This window comes from Bacillus rossius, chromosome 2 (assembly GCF_032445375.1).
Source record: "Bacillus rossius redtenbacheri isolate Brsri chromosome 2, Brsri_v3, whole genome shotgun sequence".
Classification (NCBI taxonomy): domain Eukaryota; kingdom Metazoa; phylum Arthropoda; class Insecta; order Phasmatodea; family Bacillidae; genus Bacillus; species Bacillus rossius.
The window spans coordinates 134816193-134838494 of record NC_086331.1 but is presented as its reverse complement, the minus strand read 5'-3'; the positions used below and the strand labels follow the sequence as shown (position 1 = coordinate 134838494).

Sequence of the window (22302 nt, the reverse complement as noted above, 5' to 3'; positions counted from 1 at the left end):
GTTGCAAGTAAAATTTCAAGCATGTCTGTGGGCGAAAGAGTTAAATCGTATGCATTATTTATCAAGATTTTTCAGAACGTAAGAAGGTTTTTCTATAATATGATTGAATGGAAAAGAATCAGGTTTTTACTGTCGCGAGTAATAACAAGGCTTCACACCCAAGTTTAAATCACTACAGTAATGTAATGTCGAAGTTTCCTCAGCAACAAAAAGTAGGGCCCTAGTTAAATAATAGTTAGAAATTTAATTCAGCAAATAATAATCGTGATTTGTTGATACGTCAGATAATGAGGATACCGGGATAAATACAATTTTTTAAGTCCTTTTTAAAGTTTGATAATATTATTTCTTATCCGTCTGTACATGAAAACAGTTTTAGGCTACTTTAAGTTAAACTATTTTTGCTTGAACTAAAGCTAACCAAGCACTTGTAAAATGTTACAATTTATATCACTACAGGGTATGTTGTTACACATGTAGGGTACATTGTTACAATTTAATTTTTTTAATGAACACGCTCCATTATACATATTTTACTAAAAAATTATCTTGTCTAATACATTATATTTATAAATGTTACTTTTGTATATAAAATAACAAAGCATTATTATTATTATGGCACAAAAATGTTTTAAAAGTTAATTTTTGAAAACACTGTTAGTAAAATTAATATTTAGTTTTTACTGAATGTCTACTAGAAATGTAAAAGTTATATCTTAGGAAGAGATAACAATTTCATATTCTCCAACAATACATTAACATGTATTGTAACTACACTGTAGCAACATACCACACTGCCCACACCATAATGTTTAATATCAGATTCCAAGAACAGAACACAATAAATATTACGTGCTTTAAATGATTCAGGCAAGGGGGAATGTTGATTTAATACACTTTAAGTAATAAGCATATAAATACGTATCATTTGAACATGTGAATTAAAACTTAACAAATCACAAATGTATTATGATTATGTACCACTTAATGTATTTTCTTCTGTAAAAGTTGTAAAATGATATTCCAACATTTTGCTATGAAATCCTTCATAATGTAAACAAGAAATGTTAATGCACTTTGTACGACATTGTATGTTCCATATGTTTAAATTTTCAAGCACTATTTTAAATGCTGTATGTTTACACTGTAGAAATTACAGTTTTGTGTGTGCATGATGTTTATATTTGACAGAGGTCATCATAAACAGTTTTTCCTCAACATTTCCACAGACCATTTGAGTACCTGATTCTCCTGACCATCTTTGCTAACTGCGTTGCCTTGGCTGTGTATACACCTTACCCTAATTCAGATTCTAACAACACAAATCTCTCTTTGGTAAGTACGCATAGCGGTGAGTATGAAAGATTTTTGCTTCGGAAAAAAATATGTTGATAGTTTGTACCAGTTGATTATTTTAGCCTGCGGTGATCATGGTTGGTCGAGTGCAAGTCGTGACTCGCCTCGCGCTGATCCCGGCAGGCATTGCCATGGGCCGATGGGCCGATGGGCCGATGGGCCGATGGGCCGATGGGCCGATGGGCCGACGGGCCGATGGGACGACGGGCCGATGGGCTCTCGCGGGATTCTCCCCTGCCAATGCCCATGTTCATGTCACCCCTCGACTCACTTACCATCATGTCCTGATTCATTCATCCTTACGCCTTCTTCGGTGTATTCTCCATTGAAGCAAGACATTGTAATGCTTGTCCCAGAACACGCATGAGAAAAAAGGTGCAAAGCAGTACAAAAATAATATCTCAATGTTTAAAAAATAGAATACAGGGCTTGTGTTGTCACTTAATGTCGGTATGCTGTTACATTTGATTATGTAACAGGTTTTGTACGTGGTTAAAGCACAAACTAAAAATATATGGTGCCACTAGAAATATTAAGGTTTAAATTCTACATCATACAAATTAAAGCAATTAAGAAGCGTTTTTAAAACTACTTGTATAGAAAAGATAAATACTGGAAGTCGATACTCATTCTTTTGCCGTGTTAGAGTACATTTCAAATCCAACGACGTATGTTTGTAGCATAACTGTAGATTCACATCTTGGCTTTGTAAGTTGAGCCGCGTCGCAATAGCTGTGTGTGGCGACGTTTCACTCTGCATTGCAGCTGGTATCTTCAGGGTTGAGAGTACACCGTTGTTTCTCAAAATCAAGATTCCTGCTGTGATGTGGCTCCACTTAGAAAGCCCATATAGTTTATCAGACAATGGCCGTGAAAGTTTGCAAAGCTATTTTATCAGTACTTCGTATAAAAGTGACAAATGATTCCAGTTCTAAAAATGTGTGAAACATATAATAATAGACAGTTTAAAGATAATGTTGCATCAGTATATATTGCTCTTGGGGGTAAATTCATACTGTTGTTACTTTGAAAAAAAAATTGGTTGTCTGTAAAGTCGGTTTACGGACGATAGTTTAACGTGACGTCATAATAAAACATTTATGAAATGATTAATCCAGAAGAAAATGAAATATCATATTCGGCCTGAGACTGAGCCGTAATAGGTTTTTGCAACCGAACCATTTAGGCATTAAAAATATTATATTCTTTGAGGAAGAAATTTTTTTAAAATTTTTCTATCTTTTGTATGATAAAATCTACCTCTGCATACTTTTATGAATAAAATTGAATCATATTTATTGAATTATCACTATTTTGTATGGATACAAAGAAGGAGTGAAATTAAATCTACAATTTAATTAATAAATTTACTTTTATTTGCATTCATTAATTCAAATATATTTATTACTTTTGAAGTGTCGTGCGCACCGTATTTATTTTTACAAGTACAAAAAAAATTTCGACCGCCGGGATTTGATCCGTCAGCCTATCGATTGGTAGTCAGCGATGCTAACCGCACAGGCACGAGGCCATATTGGAAACAATTGTTTCAGATGTTATAAATTAATAATATTCCACGCAGGATATTTGTTTGAATTTCTTTTAACTACCATATTCTCTGTTGGACTCGAAATATTTACACGCTCATGGGCTCATAACTATAATACGGTGTGTGATTTAGTTGATCAAATAATAACTCATGACAAATAATTACCAATGTCAAACTAAAGCGTGAAAAGTATCATACCAGCAATACATATTTAGTTGTACAGCTAAAACAATACTCATACATCACTGTTTAAATATACTGATTTACACTAGTAATTAAAATAATACGTACTTGTAAGAACGCCATTTCCTTGCGAATATACTCCCGTGGCGCGGTGCACAACAATAACCTCGAACCCCGCTATGTTGTCGTCTGCCCCAAGCCGTGTGTGGCGACATGCGCAGGCGTGATCCAACCGGCGCGACCCACCTATCCCTGCAGCATGGCGGGGTGAAACCTGAGCAGTACGCTGCCACGTGCCGGCCGAGTTCTCTGTACCGTCCGCAACATACCAGAGAGATGCCACGCATGCGTAAACAGGACACATCCGTAATGGGACATCCGTAATGGGACATCCGTAGTGGGACAATTTTTCGTGCGTGCAGTCAGCGTTCATAGATTTATTAGACGTTGTCACGTCAAAAACACACTGTTAGTTTATCCGTTTCTGTGTGTTTGTTTGTGTGATAAATCGGTAAGAATTGGTGGTATCTGTAACACATTTATAATAGAATATTTGAAAGTTATCTATTTAAATGTTTTAAAAAGCTCCTGCTAGACTGATAATCTTTAGTGAGATATTGAGTAACAAAAGATTGTTAGCAATAAAAATGATTTCCAAACTAGTTAATATAAGTTCGTCAGAGTGATGGCCATGTTGGTGCCTACTAATCTACTTCGATGGTTTCACATCGCAGTTAGTCGCTGTTGATACAAAAAGTTAGATTGGTTGGCTTAGATAAGCGGCTCATAGTGGTTGCGAGTTGGAAGGTGAGCTATTAATGAGTGTTGTCCAAACTTAACACACACACAGTGAGTGGTGCAAACCTCACAAGGCAAGGCGAAGCCTGGACGGAAGAGTGCGCAGGGTATTCAGTACAAATACAATACGCGTATTAATAATTTATTTACTTTCCATTTTAAATTGGTATCATTTGCACAGATACACATTGTTACAGGAAATATAACAAACACTAAAGCAAGCTTGTGTGTGGTTAAATTTAGTCTTTGATATCTAAATTCAGTATTTCTTTCCATACAGCCCTACACAAAGATAAAAATTTATTAACAAAAAACTGAAAACGTTTAATGTATTCAAATATAAATTACCTACGACTTACAACAAAAAATATATCAACGAAATGAAATTAAAAAAACACAATTAACAATTGAGAAAAAAATATTACTAAGTTGGATGAATAAAAGCAATTTTAAATGTCAGTTTCGAGCATTAGTGTAGTATTGTGTTGTTATTTACTAAATGCAGTAAAGGTAATCAAACACTAGAGTTAAAACAAAGCCAGGACATATTATCTAATAACAATCAAGCACGCTACAGAGGCGGGATATAACTGTTCCTACTGCAAGCCTCTCGCCACACAGTTACTGTGTTCGCTCGCCCCTCGAATCCGCTCCACGCCTGGCAGCCAGTTTGACTGCTTCTAGCAGAGCACTAGCATGCAGTTGCGTCTTCTCCGCCAGTGGAGTGGTCCCTGAGTCCGCTCCACGCCTGGCAGCCAGTTTGACAGCTTCTAGCGGAGCACTAGCATGCAGTTGCGTCTTCTCAGCCAGTGGAGTGGTCTCTGAGTCCGCTCCACGCCTGGCAGCCAGTTTGACTGCTTCTAGCGGAGCACTAGCATGCAGTTGCGTCTTCTCCGCCAGTGGAGTGGTCTCTGAGTCCGCTCCACGCCTGGCAGCCAGTTTGACTGCTTCTAGCGGAGCACTAGCATGCAGTTGCGTCTTCTCCGCCAGTGGAGTGGTCCCTGAGTCCGCTCCACGCCTGGCAGCCAGTTTGACTGCTTCTAGCGGAGCACTAGCATGCAGTTGCGTCTTCTCCGCCAGTGGAGTGGTCCCTGAGTCCGCTCCACGCCTGGCAGCCGGTTTGACTGCTTCTAGCGGAGCACTATCATGCAGTTGCGTCTTCTCAGCCAGTGGAGTGGTCCCTGAGTCCGCTCCACGCCTGGCAGCCAGTTTAACTGCTTCTAGCGGAGCACTAGCATGCAGTTGCGTCTTCTCCGCCAGTGGAGTGGTCCCTGAGTCCGCTCCACGCCTGGCAGCCAGTTTGACTGCTTCTAGCAGAGCACTAGCATGCAGTTGCGTCTTCTCCGCCAGTGGAGTGGTCCCTGAGTCCGCTCCACGCCTGGCAGCCAGTTTGACTGCTTCTAGCGGAGCACTAGCATGCAGTTGCGTCTTCTCCACCAGTGGAGTGGTCCCTGAGTCCGCTCCACGCCTGGCAGCCAGTTTGACTGCTTCTAGCGGAGCACTAGCATGCAGTTGCGTCTTCTCCGCCAGTGGAGTGGTCTCTGAGTCCGCTCCACGCCTGGCAGCCAGTTTGACTGCTTCTAGCGGAGCACTAGCATGCAGTTGCGTCTTCTCCGCCAGTGGAGTGGTCCCTGAGTCCGCTCCACGCCTGGCAGCCAGTTTGACTGCTTCTAGCGGAGCACTAGCATGCAGTTGCGTCTTCTCCGCCAGTGGAGTGGTCCCTGAGTCCGCTCCACGCCTGGCAGCCAGTTTGACTGCTTCTAGCGGAGCACTATCATGCAGTTGCGTCTTCTCAGCCAGTGGAGTGGTCCCTGAGTCCGCTCCACGCCTGGCAGCCAGTTTGACTGCTTCTAGCGGAGCACTAGCATGCAGTTGCGTCTTCTCCGCCAGTGGAGTGGTCCCTGAGTCCGCTCCACGCCTGGCAGCCAGTTTGACTGCTTCTAGCAGAGCACTAGCATGCAGTTGCGTCTTCTCCGCCAGTGGAGTGGTCCCTGAGTCCGCTCCACGCCTGGCAGCCAGTTTGACTGCTTCTAGCAGAGCACTAGCATGCAGTTGCGTCTTCTCCACCAGTGGAGTGGTCCCTGAGTCCGCTCCACGCCTGGCAGCCAGTTTGACTGCTTCTAGCAAAGCACTAGCATGCAGTTGCGTCTTCTCCGCCAGTGGAGTGGTCCCTGAGTCCGCTCCACGCCTGGCAGCCAGTTTGACTGCTTCTAGCAGAGCACTAGCATGCAGTTGCGTCTTCTCCGCCAGTGGAGTGGTCTCTGAGTCCGCTCCACGCCTGGCAGCCAGTTTGACTGCTTCTAGCGGAGCACTAGCATGCAGTTGCGTCTTCTCCGCCAGTGGAGTGGTCCCTGAGTCCGCTCCACGCCTGGCAGCCAGTTTGACTGCTTCTAGCGGAGCACTAGCATGCAGTTGCGTCTTCTCCGCCAGTGGAGTGGTCCCTGAGTCCGCTCCACGCCTGGCAGCCAGTTTGACTGCTTCTAGCGGAGCACTATCATGCAGTTGCGTCTTCTCAGCCAGTGGAGTGGTCCCTGAGTCCGCTCCACGCCTGGCAGCCAGTTTGACTGCTTCTAGCGGAGCACTAGCATGCAGTTGCGTCTTCTCCGCCAGTGGAGTGGTCCCTGGGTCCGCTCCACGCCTGGCAGCCAGTTTGACTGCTTCTAGCGGAGCACTAGCATGCAGTTGCGTCTTCTCCGCCAGTGGAGTGGTCCCTGAGTCCGCTCCACGCCTGGCAGCCAGTTTGACTGCTTCTAGCGGAGCACTAGCATGCAGTTGCGTCTTCTCCGCCAGTGGAGTGGTCCCTGAGTCCGCTCCACGCCTGGCAGCCAGTTTGACTGCTTCTAGCAGAGCACTAGCATGCAGTTGCGTCTTCTCCGCCAGTGGAGTGGTCCCTGAGTCCGCTCCACGTCTGGCAGCCAGTTTGACTGCTTCTAGCGGAGCACTAGCATGCAGTTGCGTCTTCTCAGCCAGTGGAGTGGTCCCTGAGTCTGCTCCACGCCTGGCAGCCAGTTTGACTGCTTCTAGCGGAGCACTAGCATGCAGTTGCGTCTTCTCAGCCAGTGGAGTTTTCCCTCAGTCCGCTCCACGCCTGGCAGCCAGTTTGACTGCTTCTAGCGGAGCACTATCATGCAGTTGCGTCTTCTCAGCCAGTGGAGTGGTCCCTGAGTCCGCTCCACGCCTGGCAGCCAGTTTGACTGCTTCTAGCGGAGCACTAGCATGCAGTTGCGTCTTCTCCGCCAGTGGAGTGGTCCCTGAGTCCGCTCCACGCCTGGCAGCCAGTATGACTGCTTCTAGCAGAGCACTAGCATGCAGTTGCGTCTTCTCCGCCAGTGGAGTGGTCCCTGAGTCCGCTCCACGCCTGGCAGCCAGTTTGACTGCTTCTAGCGGAGCACTAGCATGCAGTTGCGTCTTCTCCGCCAGTGGAGTGGTCCCTGAGTCCGCTCCACGCCTGGCAGCCAGTATGACTGCTTCTAGCCGAGCACTAGCATGTAGTTGCATCTTCTCCGCCAGTGGAGTGGTCCCTGAGTCCTCTCCACGTCTGGCAGCCAGTTTGACTGCTTCTAGCGGAGCACTAGCATGCAGTTGCGTCTTCTCCGCCAGTGGAGTGGTCCCTGAGTCCGCTCCACGCCTGGCAGCCAGTTTGACTGCTTCTAGCAGAGCACTAGCATGCAGTTGCGTCTTCTCCGCCAGTGGAGTGGTCCCTGAGTCCGCTCCACGCCTGGCAGCCAGTTTGACTGCTTCTAGCGGAGCACTAGCATGCAGTTGCGTCTTCTCCGCCAGTGGAGTGGTCCCTGAGTCCGCTCCACGTCTGGCAGCCAGTTTGACTGCTTCTAGCGGAGCACTAGCATGCAGTTGCGTCTTCTCCGCCAGTGGAGTGGTCCCTGAGTCCGCTCCACGCCTGGCAGCCAGTTTGACTACTTCTAGCGGAGCACTAGCATGCAGTTGCGTCTTCTCCGCCAGTGGAGTGGTCCCTGAGTCCGCTCCACGCCTGGTAGCCAGTTTGACTGCTTCTAGCGGAGCTCTAGCATGCAGTTGCGTCTTCTCCGCCAGTGGAGTGGTCTCTGAGTCCGCTCCACGCCTGGTAGCCAGTATGAGTGCTTCTAGCGGAGCACTAGCATGCAGTTGCGTCTTCTCCGCCAGTGGAGTGGTCCCTGAGTCCGCTCCACGCCTCGTAGCCAGTTTGACTGCTTCTAGCGGAGCACTAGCATGCAGTTGCGTCTTCTCCGCCAGTGGAGTGGTCCCTGAGTCCGCTCCACGCCTGGCAGCCAGTTTGACTGCTTCTAGCAGAGCACTAGCATGCAGTTGCGTCTTCTCCACCAGTGGAGTGGTCCCTGAGTCCGCTCCACGCCTGGCAGCCAGTTTGACTGCTTCTAGCAAAGCACTAGCATGCAGTTGCGTCTTCTCCGCCAGTGGAGTGGTCCCTGAGTCCGCTCCACGCCTGGCAGCCAGTTTGACTGCTTCTAGCAGAGCACTAGCATGCAGTTGCGTCTTCTCCGCCAGTGGAGTGGTCTCTGAGTCCGCTCCACGCCTGGCAGCCAGTTTGACTGCTTCTAGCGGAGCACTAGCATGCAGTTGCGTCTTCTCCGCCAGTGGAGTGGTCCCTGAGTCCGCTCCACGCCTGGCAGCCAGTTTGACTGCTTCTAGCGGAGCACTAGCATGCAGTTGCGTCTTCTCCGCCAGTGGAGTGGTCCCTGAGTCCGCTCCACGCCTGGCAGCCAGTTTGACTGCTTCTAGCGGAGCACTATCATGCAGTTGCGTCTTCTCAGCCAGTGGAGTGGTCCCTGAGTCCGCTCCACGCCTGGCAGCCAGTTTGACTGCTTCTAGCGGAGCACTAGCATGCAGTTGCGTCTTCTCCGCCAGTGGAGTGGTCCCTGGGTCCGCTCCACGCCTGGCAGCCAGTTTGACTGCTTCTAGCGGAGCACTAGCATGCAGTTGCGTCTTCTCCGCCAGTGGAGTGGTCCCTGAAGCCACTACTGTTCACGCCTGTAACATTGCAGGGTTTCGTTTTTGGATCTGAAGTTGCTTGTTTTAGCTATTACTGCCATGCGATCATCCTGTATACTAATTCGAGCGTTCATAATTTAATATTAGGATTCTTTTGCTTTTGATAAAGCTGATTATAAAACAAAATATGTTTACCAACAAAATATATTAATGTACAAGTGTGAAGAGTAAAAGAAAGCAAAAAATAATAAATATATGCTAATTCTTTTGACGCATGTAGAGTTAAATTGTATGTTCGAATAGTGTCTTTATATAGGTATGTATTCCAAGAATGTTTTCAGTGACAACGTGGCTACAACTCCAATATTGTTGCTTAATTTAAGAACCAAACAACTCTGCTTCATTGAGATTAGTTTACTTAAAAAATTTTTTTGACAAATTTTAACAATATTTTCATGTATCACTTTCATTGGTCTTTGCTGTTAACTTTGGCTTGTTTTCTGACCTATCACCAACTACCCCCGTCTTTCATCTTGGAATATAAATATTCTTAATTTTGTCCTGTATCGTAGCCCATTACGATCTGCAATATGCTTCTTGTTATTTTTAACGTCAGTCCATAACACTTGGGCAAACATTGTTTAGAAAGTTGTTGTATGATTAAAAAAAAGTTAATAATCTGTGATTCCTGTACGGAATAACAAATAATAGTATCTATTAGTTTTGTAATTCATTTAAATATTATGAGATACTTTGAGACGCAAAGAGACTCTAAACACGCTTGTTATACATTCGCATCGAAGCCAGACCAAATTGTTTACGAGAAGAAATGAAAAAAAGTCCACTAAATATGTAATATTTTAATTATTTAAATTGGAGTGTGTTGTTTAATAATTGTACTGTATTTTTTGTTCTGTTTTTCAGGAAAAGATAGAAAATGTGTTTTTAGGAATCTTCACAGTGGAGTGTGTTATGAAAATAATAGCATACGGGTTAGTTGCGCATCCTGCAGCCTACCTGCGAAACGGATGGAATTTACTAGACTTTACAATTGTAGTGATAGGGTGAGTATTGATGTTATATTGCTTGCTAGTATTTTCACGAACTAAAACCGTATTACAACAGAAGTATATAATATATGGGTTGTCCCATAACTCAGCATCAATCCGAGAACAGTTGATAGGCCAGTAAATTACGGTTCTGAATGAAGCAACCCAAATTCAAAAAGTTTCGTAGCTTTCGAGCTAGTTATTTTTTCAAAAATTTTTAAAGTCTGACTGCACCAAATTATTAGATTTTCTGACTAAAAATGTATGCATGGAAATAATAAATAACCCTACTATTGATAACAATTCGAAATTAAATCTAACATGCTGTGCTTTTAAGGGGAAAAATATTTTGAAGACAAAAGATTTTTATGAAGTAAATTTTACTAATAATACTATAAAAATATCATAACATATTTACTATAAAATACTTTGCTAAGGAATGTTTTTGAAAATATGGCTCATTAAAACAAATAACATGCTAAGTAAACTAAGTTTTTTTTTACAATTTGAATGGTCGGTTTTAATATAGAATTGCAATGTATGAACACTTAAAATATATACTCTAGAAATAAGAAAACTGCTTTGTGTAATCACTTGAAACAACCAGTTTCAAGGAAAGATGTGCCAAATACTTTTAAAATGTTCTATAATATCACCATTTATCAAACCAACAGAAGTGGGGGCCATTTAATCCAGTTTGAAATGTCGAATAACCAACAGCGTGGTTTCTTCATGTTGCAGGTTAATAAGTACAGTGTTGCAGAACTTGATGAAAGAGGGCTTGGACGTGAAAGCTCTTCGTGCTTTCCGAGTCCTCAGACCTCTGCGCCTAGTGTCCGGAGTGCCGAGTAAGTTGGACTACTGTCTACCTGGGTCTACCCACACACATTTAGAACTGAGTAAATTGAGCTCAATGTTGAACACACAATGGCTGGTACTGTGGCAGTGACCGCTATGGCACAGGAACATAGAATATTAGCTAAATAATTTTTTCTTGGTTTAGTTTGTTCTATTTACACAGCAATGCCATAACACACTTTTTTTTACTGTTTTGGTGAACACATTTTTGCATAACACCGTGTTTTATTCTCTCTTCGTTTAGAAAAAGAAATTCGATTTATTGAGTTAATGGAAAATTTCCAATCATAGATATAGGAATCTTACTGTAATAAATATATTTTTGTTCTGTTTCAGGCCTCCAGGTTGTGTTGAATTCAATCCTTCGTGCCATGGTGCCTTTATTACACATCGCTCTCCTGGTTTTGTTTGTTATAATTATATATGCGATTATTGGTTTGGAGTTATTCTCAGGAAAATTACATAAAACTTGTTTTGATAATGCTACTGGTGAGTATGTAATAAACTTAGAGCTTTTCTTTGATTTGTGTGGGGAGTAACATTTTTAATAGTTGAAAAATTACATATATTTTAAAAGAAAGTTTTGTCGCACAAGTGGACACAATTATTATCAAAATATTTGTAAACAGATTTTCATGAAATACTCCAGCAAATATTTAACAAAAAAAAATTACCTATCTTAGAAACACGTTTGTTATGAAATAGATTTAGAGGATAAATGAGCCTATCATACGCTTATCACTTAAGTTAATGAAATCTTTTACACCCTGCAAGACGTACGAGGCATCGATCTGCCAGTCATTTTCTCCGGAAACTTTCCCTCTTGATGGATTGTCTTTACTTTGTGGAAAAATGAAAGACCTTCTCATATGAGGTCATCTCATCCATATATATATATATATAAATATATATATATATATATATATATGTGTGTGTGTGTGTGTGTATGTATATTTGAAGTAAGATTATACATTAGAAAGATTGTTGAACTTATGTCATTTATTGACGATACTAATACTAATATGTAGTTATGTTTTAGGTTTTCGTTATCTTATGCGGAGTTTGTCAGCCTTTTTGGTTTAGAAACGTATTTTTGTCGTTTGGTGAACTTCCTCGAACATTGATGTGACAGTATGTCAGTAAATCATGCTCCATTTGGTCCTCTAACATAATATGATGTATTATTCTTTAAAATAAATAAATATAATACATTTTATTCACCACGTATTAACGTGCTCAGGGACTGCAGTTTATAATTTCACAACGCAATTAAATTTTCCCCAAAAAAAATCGCGTGTAGTTCGAATCATATAATATTATGTAAACTTTGCTTAAAAATTAAGGTTATTTCCTTTTATAAGACTTCTTTTATAAAATTACATTGTGTATTTATTTTGGCATAGGTGGTATAGCAAGGAAGAATAAAATTGTGAAATAATATATGTAATTAAGTATAAATTTCAAAATAAAATTTATCGTTAGGTTTTTTTAAGCTTCAATGTTTAAAAAACGTGCGGACATCGCTGTAACGGCCGGGGCACCAGTAACTTTGCTCTGTGTAATTTTGTAATTTTTGAAATTGAGGTCCAATTTCTTATTTAATCAGTTATTGGTTCTCTAATTTAAAGTTCCGTCTGCGAACATATGTAGTTAACACTTTTAGCAAAAGAAACTAATATGTACCAAACCACTATCAAAATAAAATAATGAAAACTATAATGTCAAACAGGGGAAGTTTTAAAATAAATAGCCTTTTATTTATTTAACTGAATCACCACTCGATCCACTTTATTCTACTTTTTGAGAGTAATTATATTTGTTTAGTGTTCGCCCTCGGGTTCGCTTCGGGGTTAATTGTACTCCCCCCCCCCCCCCCCCCATCCTTTGACAGAACAGCTTCCTGGGCTTTTCATTAACTATTTAATGATGTACTCAAGTGAACAAGAGTACATCAACAATGTTTAAACCCGAACATATTACCACTGCATCAGTGATACATTTTGTTACGAAAATTTTCAATGTGTGTGTAAATATATACATTGGTATATTTCCATTTATCTTTCGATATTTCCTTTCTTAAAGGCATATATATATGCCTTTAAGATGGCATAAGGCATATATTTATAACTACAAAGTTATATATATATAGCATAACTTTGTAGTTACTTAAATTGTCCATAAAGCCATTTTACCTGTGCATTTAAATGCATTTTATAACATTTACAACTGTTCGCATCATTTCCTGCCGTGAAGATTTAATCTGTAAAACATTGTAGAAGGATTTGAAGTGACAACTCTAATGCGGAAATGTCAGAATTTAAAGTTTGTAATTCATAAACCCAGTTTTTACCAAAAACTATTTCACATTGCAACTGTTTACTACGCTTATGAGTTGATTATTAAAACTTGGTGTAATGCTGTAGCAGTATGACTGACTGCTATGTGGACTCGCTTCCAGACGAAGAAATGGAGGACCCGCATCCGTGCGGGGAAAGTGGTTTCCAGTGCCACACGATCGCTGAGAACATGGTTTGCAAGGAGTACTGGGAAGGCCCTAACAGCGGCATTACCAATTTCGACAATTTTGGCCTTGCAATGCTGACGGTGTTTCAGTGTGTTACATTGGAAGGTTGGACGGATGTGCTGTATTCGGTGAGTACACATTTCAGAGTGGAGCCTTTTAAATTAAGTTTACTCGAAACTTGTTATTGTTTAAATATATTTATATCAAGAAAGTGGAAATATTTCAGCCACAGATGTTTTGTTCGGTATTTTAGTGGCCAGTCATACTGATATAGCCTGAAGGAAACGTCTTTTTGATAGTTGCTAATATCGTATGGATTTCATTAATTGTTACCAGTTAGTACTGGTTCTTTGTAATTGCTTGTCCACACATAAAACCAATTTTATATAAACCTTCAAGTTAAATGGATTAGAAATGTTTTTGCTTTATATTTTATTGTGGCCTGTTAAGCCTAATATTTTATTTCTGAACTTAGACAATAATGGTCAATAAACAAGATAAAACAATTTAGTGGATTTCTGAAATTTAAGTTCGCTACATAAGAACAAATCATTTTCAGAAACCACTTACTACGTTTGGTTGTTAAAAGTTACTAAAAATGTGTTCCAAAAATGCGCAAATGATTAAAAATTCATTTTTACAACACCTAGTTGAAATTAAACGGAGGCAGTCTGGGTAGTTCTTGGAATCCAGTTCGTAAAACTTTGATTTCAAACGCTTATAAATACATTTTTAAATTTGTTTCCTCAGTTATCCTCCTCAGGTATTCGGGAATACAGTGTAGTAAAAGAGAACATTGCAGTTTGATGATCCAATTCGATTAGGTTATTTCTTACTAAACATGTCAGCCGTGAACAGAATGCTTACGATAGACAAGTGAAATGGTCCGACAGGCTTTCGTACTGACAAATCTGTGTTTAATAAAACTTAATAGTTTACAAAATCAACATGATACTTATGTAAACAGATTTACACTTCCTTTCGTAACATGTTTAAACGAGCAGGTAAAAACCCGGCAAATTTGTGAACTCTCAGACTACTTATAATTTTATTAAACACATGTAGGTACTCATTGTTGTAATATTAAAAATATTAGCACTGTCATTAACAAGTGAAAGGTAACACTTCATATGTAACCAGTGAATTATAGTGAGAGTTGTAAAAGATCTAAAAAAAATAATAAAAAACGAGTTTCCGGGCAAGGGATTGAAACCTAACCTCAGTGTTGAGCTTTATTATTGTGGAGCGCCCGCCGCGCTTCTGTGACGTCATCTCCGTGCCGCAGCCTTCCTTTCCTTCTCCCCTCTTAACCCCTCTCCCCTCAAGGTGCCAATTTCCCCTTCCCTTTCTTTCCCCCTAGCCTCTCCTCAATTGTAGCGACTGCAACGCCATCTAGCGAATAGTATAAATGAGCGCGTATAACTTTTAATTGTCTATTTCGTGGGTCTCTCTTGGTGGAAGCAGGTCGTCTCTGGCCCGGTCGAGGGGCAGCTCGTCTAGGTAAAATTCTTCAGGAGACGGAGTTAGTGTGTGCACACGATGGCCGTGCGAGTAACGTAAATATTAAATATGCTTGCCAGCCTTGATTTTCATGTAGCCATCCCTTTTGACTTTGACCTTCACTTAATTTATTTTCTGTGTAATATTTTCTTTTGTTTCTTCTTTCTGCTGGAAGCATTTGCTTACTCCCTCCTGCATGTGGTTTTGATTTTAGTTGCTGCGCGACTTGCATTGTCGGCAGTGGACTCTTAACTTATTTCAACGGCATCCAGACCACGCTTTGATTGCTTTTGGTTTAGAAGTAAGCACGTTAAGTGCCCGATGCCGCCCTGGTATTTTGTTTTTCATAAGAGCTTTCAGCTCCGTATGACGTAATTTTACGCATCGTTTTGCCTCGATTTTGCCCTCTTTCTTTTCCTCCCAGCTGTACCCCCGACCGGAGCCATTTGGTTAAGGCATACCCCCCGTGATCTAGCATATTTTGTTTGAGCACTTCTCTGTATTACGCTTACCTAGCCTTGGCAGTGAATGTCATCATGACGAGACCCACTGAAAATTGTAGCTGTAACAAACCATGTAACCGATCCCTCGCTTCTCTCTTGGGCTTGCATTTCTGTCCGCGGGACTACGCTCTCTATGAGTAATAGATATTTAATATGTTTTTTTCGAGGAGTGCACAATTAACGTTATATTAGGTGTTGGTTTATTTTGTAGTACATAATTCCTTGCCCCTACACGTGTTTGGACCGCTCGTATAGTCTGTATGTATATTGAGTCAGTTCCTAAAGTTGTTAACAGCAACGTACGTCTTGTGAATCACGTGTGTAATGACATAATGTTCACTATGATTTTGGTCTTCGCTCGCCTCCGGGCCGTAACGTAATGCGTACGCACGTATACTTGAATATTGGTTTCTCTCCTCTCTTATAGTGTGTGGTAACTGAGTAATAATTTCGCACAGAAATTGAGAAAATGTCTATCCCCATTGTCAGAGGCGACTGTTTTATACTGCATGATCCAGGGCATGCCTAGGAAATTCAACTTGTAACGGAGAGAGAGAAGGAATATTAACTTGTTGCTTGTTGTTTCGTACGACTGTAAGAGATACGCAGTAGTAGTTTGTTTGTTGAATCAGAGTACATTGGGCACAAGGTTCACCCTAGTCTTTTCCATAAGTAAGGACTCAGTAAAGACATAAGGAGTGAAAATCATTGTGAAGGGAATAAACTTCATTAAATGTATGCTAATTTGTATTTGCTACGCACATGCCTCTAGCTGGCATCGAATCCGTTGACAGTGTATGTATATGTGTTAAGTTTGCGAAATTATAACGTTGTTGAGTGCGACTCATGTTCTTTATTTGTATTTATGATTTATCACTTTCTGCTTAACTGTCTTTTCTAACAAAGACCCCACACACGATTTTCTTGTGCCCCCATACACTTCGCTTGCATGAGTAGGATAATCAGTAGGAGTGTTTGGTGGCGCATGGATGCACCCTGGTGGTATGCTTAACTGGATACCCCCACGCTGCAATTGCATAAGCATTTAATAGTCTCATACATAACGGAAGTTGATTACGTTTTAACTTTCACCTTTCTGAAACCTTCAAGTCTGACGATTTACAATATTTTACCTCTCATGTATGGAGAACTTACTGTTTATTCAACATGAACTTGGCATATCGGCAAATTTATTTTGACATATTGTCATAAATTTCTTATCTGTCAAGTTTTATGAAATAGGCCCCTGTATGTGCAGGGTAATTTTGAATCCCAAATAAAACTGCAGAAGGGCGAGTATTCATGCAAAATGAGGTAGACAAAAACATTATGGCTTCCAGCCTAACATGTGCACAAAGAGAGGTGCATGCCGTTAAAAATATATATTTTAATGTTTATTTAAAATCACGTGATCAAACACCAATATATAAATTCATCTTTTCTTGACTTCAAACCTAAAATTAACACTTTGGGGTATAGTACGGATAGTTTCATCCCCTTTATTAAGAAAACCGTGTTTCTTTATATGTTACAAATCACTTATATAATAACCAGCATAGATTTTATTATTTGAATGCTAAAATATAAGTATTGTCTTATATGTGTGCATCATTCGCTGTATTTGTCTATGCTGTCTGTGTTTTGTCGTTCAGAGCTGCTTGTCTGTTGTCGGTGATTTGTCTTCGTTCTTTCGTCCATTTTATTATTCAGTTTGTATTGCATTTATTTTTCTTTTGCAGACGGAATACCATACCATATGTTTTGGGGAGAGGGGAAGGTTTCTTTTAGTAATAGCTTATCCTGTCTGGTTTTCTGTGTCGTATACATAATATAAGTATTAAATTCCAGTCTTGGTTTTCTGTAACACACAAATGCCATGCATCAAATTACATAGCTCCATTGCTACAAGTTTGTAAGTACTTGGTGAGAGAGTTTCTTCAAACATACTCAGTGCTTTATTTAACACCATAATTAATTCATGCATGTAGATAAGGGATCTATGTAAATAGGTTTTTTTTTCCTAGAAGATATTTAGAAAATAATATTTATTTAGATTTTAAATCGCTATAAAATAAGTCTCCTAACTGTAACATATAGTGTGTTACTTCACATTTTTCTACTATGTTATATATATATTTTTTACAGGTAGAAGATGCAATGGGAAACAGTTGGCAATGGATCTACTTTATATCGATGGTTATTCTCGGGGCATTTTTTGTAATGAACCTAATCCTCGGTGTCTTAAGTGGGTAAGTTATACGCGTACTGGTCGTATCTTAAGCGTTATAACGTAGACACGGTTAAGCTAATGGTCATATCACTTCACTCTTACTAAGGATACAAAAAAGTCAACAACAGTTCGTAATAACATGGATACGACTATTGGATTCAAACAGTCAACAATTTGGTATTTTTACTATGAATATTTAGCAAAATGAGCACATTTCCCTCTGAATAAAATATTTTGAACAATGTATATCGAATAAGAAAAACAAAAGGCATATTCTAAAATTAAGTCCAGCCAACAACACTTTGAAACACACTTAATTGAACAGTGCTAGCAGTCTTTAGTAATGGGTATGGCCACCCAACATACCAATGAGTTCTTCCACCCTGTGCTGCTAACTTTGAATGAGGTCATCCAGTTTGTCTATTGCAACTTCAGTAAGTTCTTGTCTGCTGGCTTCAGCATGTCCCATGCATGTCTGGGGACTGTACAGAACAAAACATTGGATTTATATTGTGTCCTTGGAGATACCGCAACACTGTCCCATGACGGCGAGGTCTTGCACTGTCCTCTACCAGAAGCATCTCGGAAGTGCCACAGCACCTCCGGAATGTATCGGGAGCTCCTCACTGCGTGTGGATGGGAATGAGAGGGATCCGCCGACCCAGCACTACTCCTGCCCACATGCCAGAACATGGATGCACTCCGCCACACAAATGGCTGTAGCACCTCTGGAATGTATCGGGAGCTCCTCACTGCGTGTGGATGGGAATGAGAGGGATCCGCCGACCCAGCACTACTCCTGCCCACATGCCAGAACATGGATGCACTCCGCCACACAAATGGCTGTAGCACCTCTGGAATGTATCGGGAGCTCCTCACTGCGTGTGGATGGGAATGAGAGGGATCCGCCGACCCAGCACTACTCCTGCCCACATGCCAGAACATGGATGCACTCCGCCACACAAATGGCTGTAGCACCTCTGGAATGTATCGGGAGCTCCTCACTGCGTGTGGATGGGAATGAGAGGGATCCGCCGACCCAGCACTACTCCTGCCCACATGCCAGAACATGGATGCACTCCGCCACACAAATGGCTGTAGCACCTCTGGAATGTATCGGGAGCTCCTCACTGCGTGTGGATGGGAATGAGAGGGATCCGCCGACCCAGCACTACTCCTGCCCACATGCCAGAACATGGATGCACTCCGCCACACAAATGGCTGTAGCACCTCTGGAATGTATCGGGAGCTCCTCACTGCGTGTGGATGGGAATGAGAGGGATCCGCCGACCCAGCACTACTCCTGCCCACATGCCAGAACATGGATGCACTCCGCCACACAAATGGCTGTAGCACCTCTGGAATGTATCGGGAGCTCCTCACTGCGTGTGGATGGGAATGAGAGGGATCCGCCGACCCAGCACTACTCCTGCCCACATGCCAGAACATGGATGCACTCCGCCACACAAATGGCTGTAGCACCTCTGGAATGTATCGGGAGCTCCTCACTGCGTGTGGATGGGAATGAGAGGGATCCGCCGACCCAGCACTACTCCTGCCCACATGCCAGAACATGGATGCACTCCGCCACACACATGGCTGTAGCACCTCTGGAATGTATCGGGAGCTCCTCACTGCGTGTGGATGGGAATGAGAGGGATCCGCCGACCCAGCACTACTCCTGCCCACATGCCAGAACATGGATGCACTCCGCCACACAAATGGCTGTAGCACCTCTGGAATGTATCGGGAGCTCCTCACTGCGTGTGGATGGGAATGAGAGGGATCCGCCGACCCAGCACTACTCCTGCCCACATGCCAGAACATGGATGCACTCCGCCACACAAATGGCTGTAGCACCTCTGGAATGTATCGGGAGCTCCTCACTGCGTGTGGATGGGAATGAGAGGGATCCGCCGACCCAGCACTACTCCTGCCCACATGCCAGAACATGGATGCACTCCGCCACACAAATGGCTGTAGCACCTCTGGAATGTATCGGGAGCTCCTCACTGCGTGTGGATGGGAATGAGAGGGATCCGCCGACCCAGCACTGCTCCTGCCCACATGCCAGAACATGGATGCACTCCGCCACACAAATGGCTGTAGCACCTCTGGAATGTATCGGGAGCTCCTCACTGCGTGTGGATGGGAATGAGAGGGATCCGCCGACCCAGCACTGCTCCTGCCCACATGCCAGAACATGGATGCACTCCGCCACACAAATGGCTGTAGCACCTCTGGAATGTATCGGGAGTTCCTCACTGCGTGTGGATGGGAATGAGAGGGATCCGCCGACCCAGCACTACTCCTGCCCACGTGCCAGCATATGGATGGACTCCCCGGACATGCCTAGATTGCTGACATCATCTAGAAGTTCTCCGTCTGCACTTTGATGTCAGGTCTCAAACTATACATAGTCTGATTGGTAAACATTGAATCCCTGTTGCTCTGGAGAGGTCATTAATGAGAGCCCTATCGTTCACATTTCCCGTGTGTCTGTACTTTCTCCACACATTGGACACGCTGCTTTGTGTGACATTAACGGTCGGCCACATCTTGCTATGACCTGCCAAATGTAAAGCCACTTTCTTAATCCTGTCAAACTTTTGTATTCGTCTACGTGGCATGTTACTGCAAGGTTGAACACAAACTGACTGTAGCATTTTGTGATATGGGACAACGAACCTCCTGCTACAGCACTAGTGACTAGTTTAAGAGCACAAAGTATGCCTGTAGACAACACTGTTGAATTCCATGGTTTTAATAGTCTAATGAATAATGTACCTATGTCACTGCGGCATGGAATATCTCAGAATACTCGTTTTGGTGGTATTCAAAACTTGTGTTGAGCTATGTACTTTATCTAACTTGAAAATAATTAACTGTTTTAAAATATTTAGCATTAGAAATAGTTAAGAGTATTGTTTAAGTTTTTGCAATGTTGTCAGTTTTTGTACTTTATGTAATTTTCTTTTTTCTTTTTTTATGTGGATAGTATGGTTAACATACCACACGTAGTATCAAGAGACTAGTATCACTCATGCACAGACTTGCTTTTGTGAGTGTTAAGTTTCATTACGAACAATGTAAAAATAAGGTAATAAATAAAGGTATAGTAGGGTAACCGGCGGAGAACGTGGCGGACGTCACCGGGAGACGGTGAGTTTCCTCGCAGTGCCCCTGGCAAACCCAGCCTCGCCCAGCCTCGCCTCGCCCAGCCTCGCCCAGCCTCGCCCAGCCTCGCCCAGCCTCGCCCAGCCTCGCCCAGCCTCGCCCAGCCTCGCCCAGCCTCGCCCAGCCTCGCCCAGCCTCGCCCAGCCTCGCCCAGCCTCGCCCAGCCTCGCCCAGCCTCGCCCAGCCTCGCCCAGCCTCGCCCAGCCTCGCCCAGCCTCGCCCAGCCTCGCCCAGCCTCGCCTCGCCCCTCTGAGGGTCTAGATGGGTGACGAGCCAGTGGCCTAGTGTATACCACTTGACTTGCTGCGAACTATGGATACACCCGTTTTGACCATTTTAGCTGTCAACAAAGTATTCTCAAAAATAAAAGGGAAGCGAAAACATGAAGAATATAAGAATATATAGATGTAAAGGTTCTAAAATATTATTTTCTTTAACAAGTAAAAAAGTTGAACAATTAATAAATAAAACTTATTCTTCTCAATTCTAGCACGCCATTATGTGGTCACCGAAATCTGAATACACGGTAAATAAATCTTTAAAAACTAGTTGCCGAAATAATTTCTTGTAAAGCAACTAATTTAAGTGTAAATTGATGAATTCTTTGTGTGAAAAGTGTTAAAATAATGATTTATCTGAATAAGAAGGTATTGTCCACCAAATTATGATAAATATTGTGTTACAACACACATTTTAAAATTCCCCCAGAATTGTGTTTGAAAATGTATAAAAATTCACGAGTAGCAATAGAATATAATACTTTGGCAACCAAGATTACAAAATAATTTCTTTTGAGACGTACAAAAATTGTTAGTCTAAAAGTGAAATAGATTGTGTAGTATTATAAAAGTGATATTTAATTGCATGTTTCATGGTTATAAATTATTATTCTTATTGATGAATCCCTTGGTGGATTATTTTTTGAGAGTTAAGTATGGCACGAGGTAAGATATTCTGTTCCTGAAGTTGCAGTTTATTCATGTGAGGGTATTTGAATTTATTAGCAGGTGGGATGTAATAATGTGTTGATTTCAGAGAGTTTTCCAAAGAAAGAGAGAAAGCTAAAGCTCGTGGCGACTTTCACAAGTTACGCGAAAAGCAACAGATAGAAGAAGATCTGAGAGGATATTTGGACTGGATTACACAAGCAGAAGACATAGAGCCTGAAGGAGAAGACAAAAGTCGTAATCATGACGGAAAATGTAAGTAAAAAATCCCATTACAAGATGGTTTTCATTTCACTAACTGCGTTACAATCGATCTGTTTTCTTAACTTAACATCTAGTGGACGAGATCATAAAAAATGATACACAAAACACGTTGAAGGAAAGTAGGGGAAGAAATCACCACTGGCCTATGGTAAGGAACTATTACAATTGCCGGTGTTTGCTTAGGGAAGCTAAGTAGAACCGACATCAGGACTTGAAGCTGGTCCCCCCTGCAGACAGAGGTCCTCGGTGGAGTGGCCAACTCCGTGCTAGGGTTCCGGGTTCGAGACCCGGGTAAGGCGTGGGGTGAACCTGTGCCAATTAGTCCACGAAACTGTCGGATAAAATAATGCGTGTCAACAAAATGAAAATAACCCAGGCGAATAAAAAATACATGTAAAATAAACGCGCAGGCATGGGAGT

General features: G+C 42.3%; 1 protein-coding gene across 13 annotated transcripts in view; it reads left to right on the top strand.

Moving 5' to 3' along the window:
- LOC134529870 (voltage-dependent calcium channel type D subunit alpha-1) overlaps positions 1 to 22302 on the top strand; it is a 406577-nt gene that overhangs the window by 119720 nt on the left and 264555 nt on the right. For all 13 annotated transcript variants that reach the window (XR_010074727.1, XM_063364400.1, XM_063364408.1 and 10 more), the window contains 7 exons: positions 1230 to 1335; positions 9755 to 9894; positions 10621 to 10727; positions 11074 to 11226; positions 13196 to 13389; positions 17410 to 17513; positions 21707 to 21873. Coding sequence is in view for 12 of the 13 variants with exons in the window: in XM_063364400.1 (XP_063220470.1) it covers positions 1230 to 1335; positions 9755 to 9894; positions 10621 to 10727; positions 11074 to 11226; positions 13196 to 13389; positions 17410 to 17513; positions 21707 to 21873 (971 nt within the window). In the remaining variant the exon portion in view is untranslated. The remainder of the gene's footprint in view (positions 1 to 1229; positions 1336 to 9754; positions 9895 to 10620; positions 10728 to 11073; positions 11227 to 13195; positions 13390 to 17409; positions 17514 to 21706; positions 21874 to 22302) is intronic.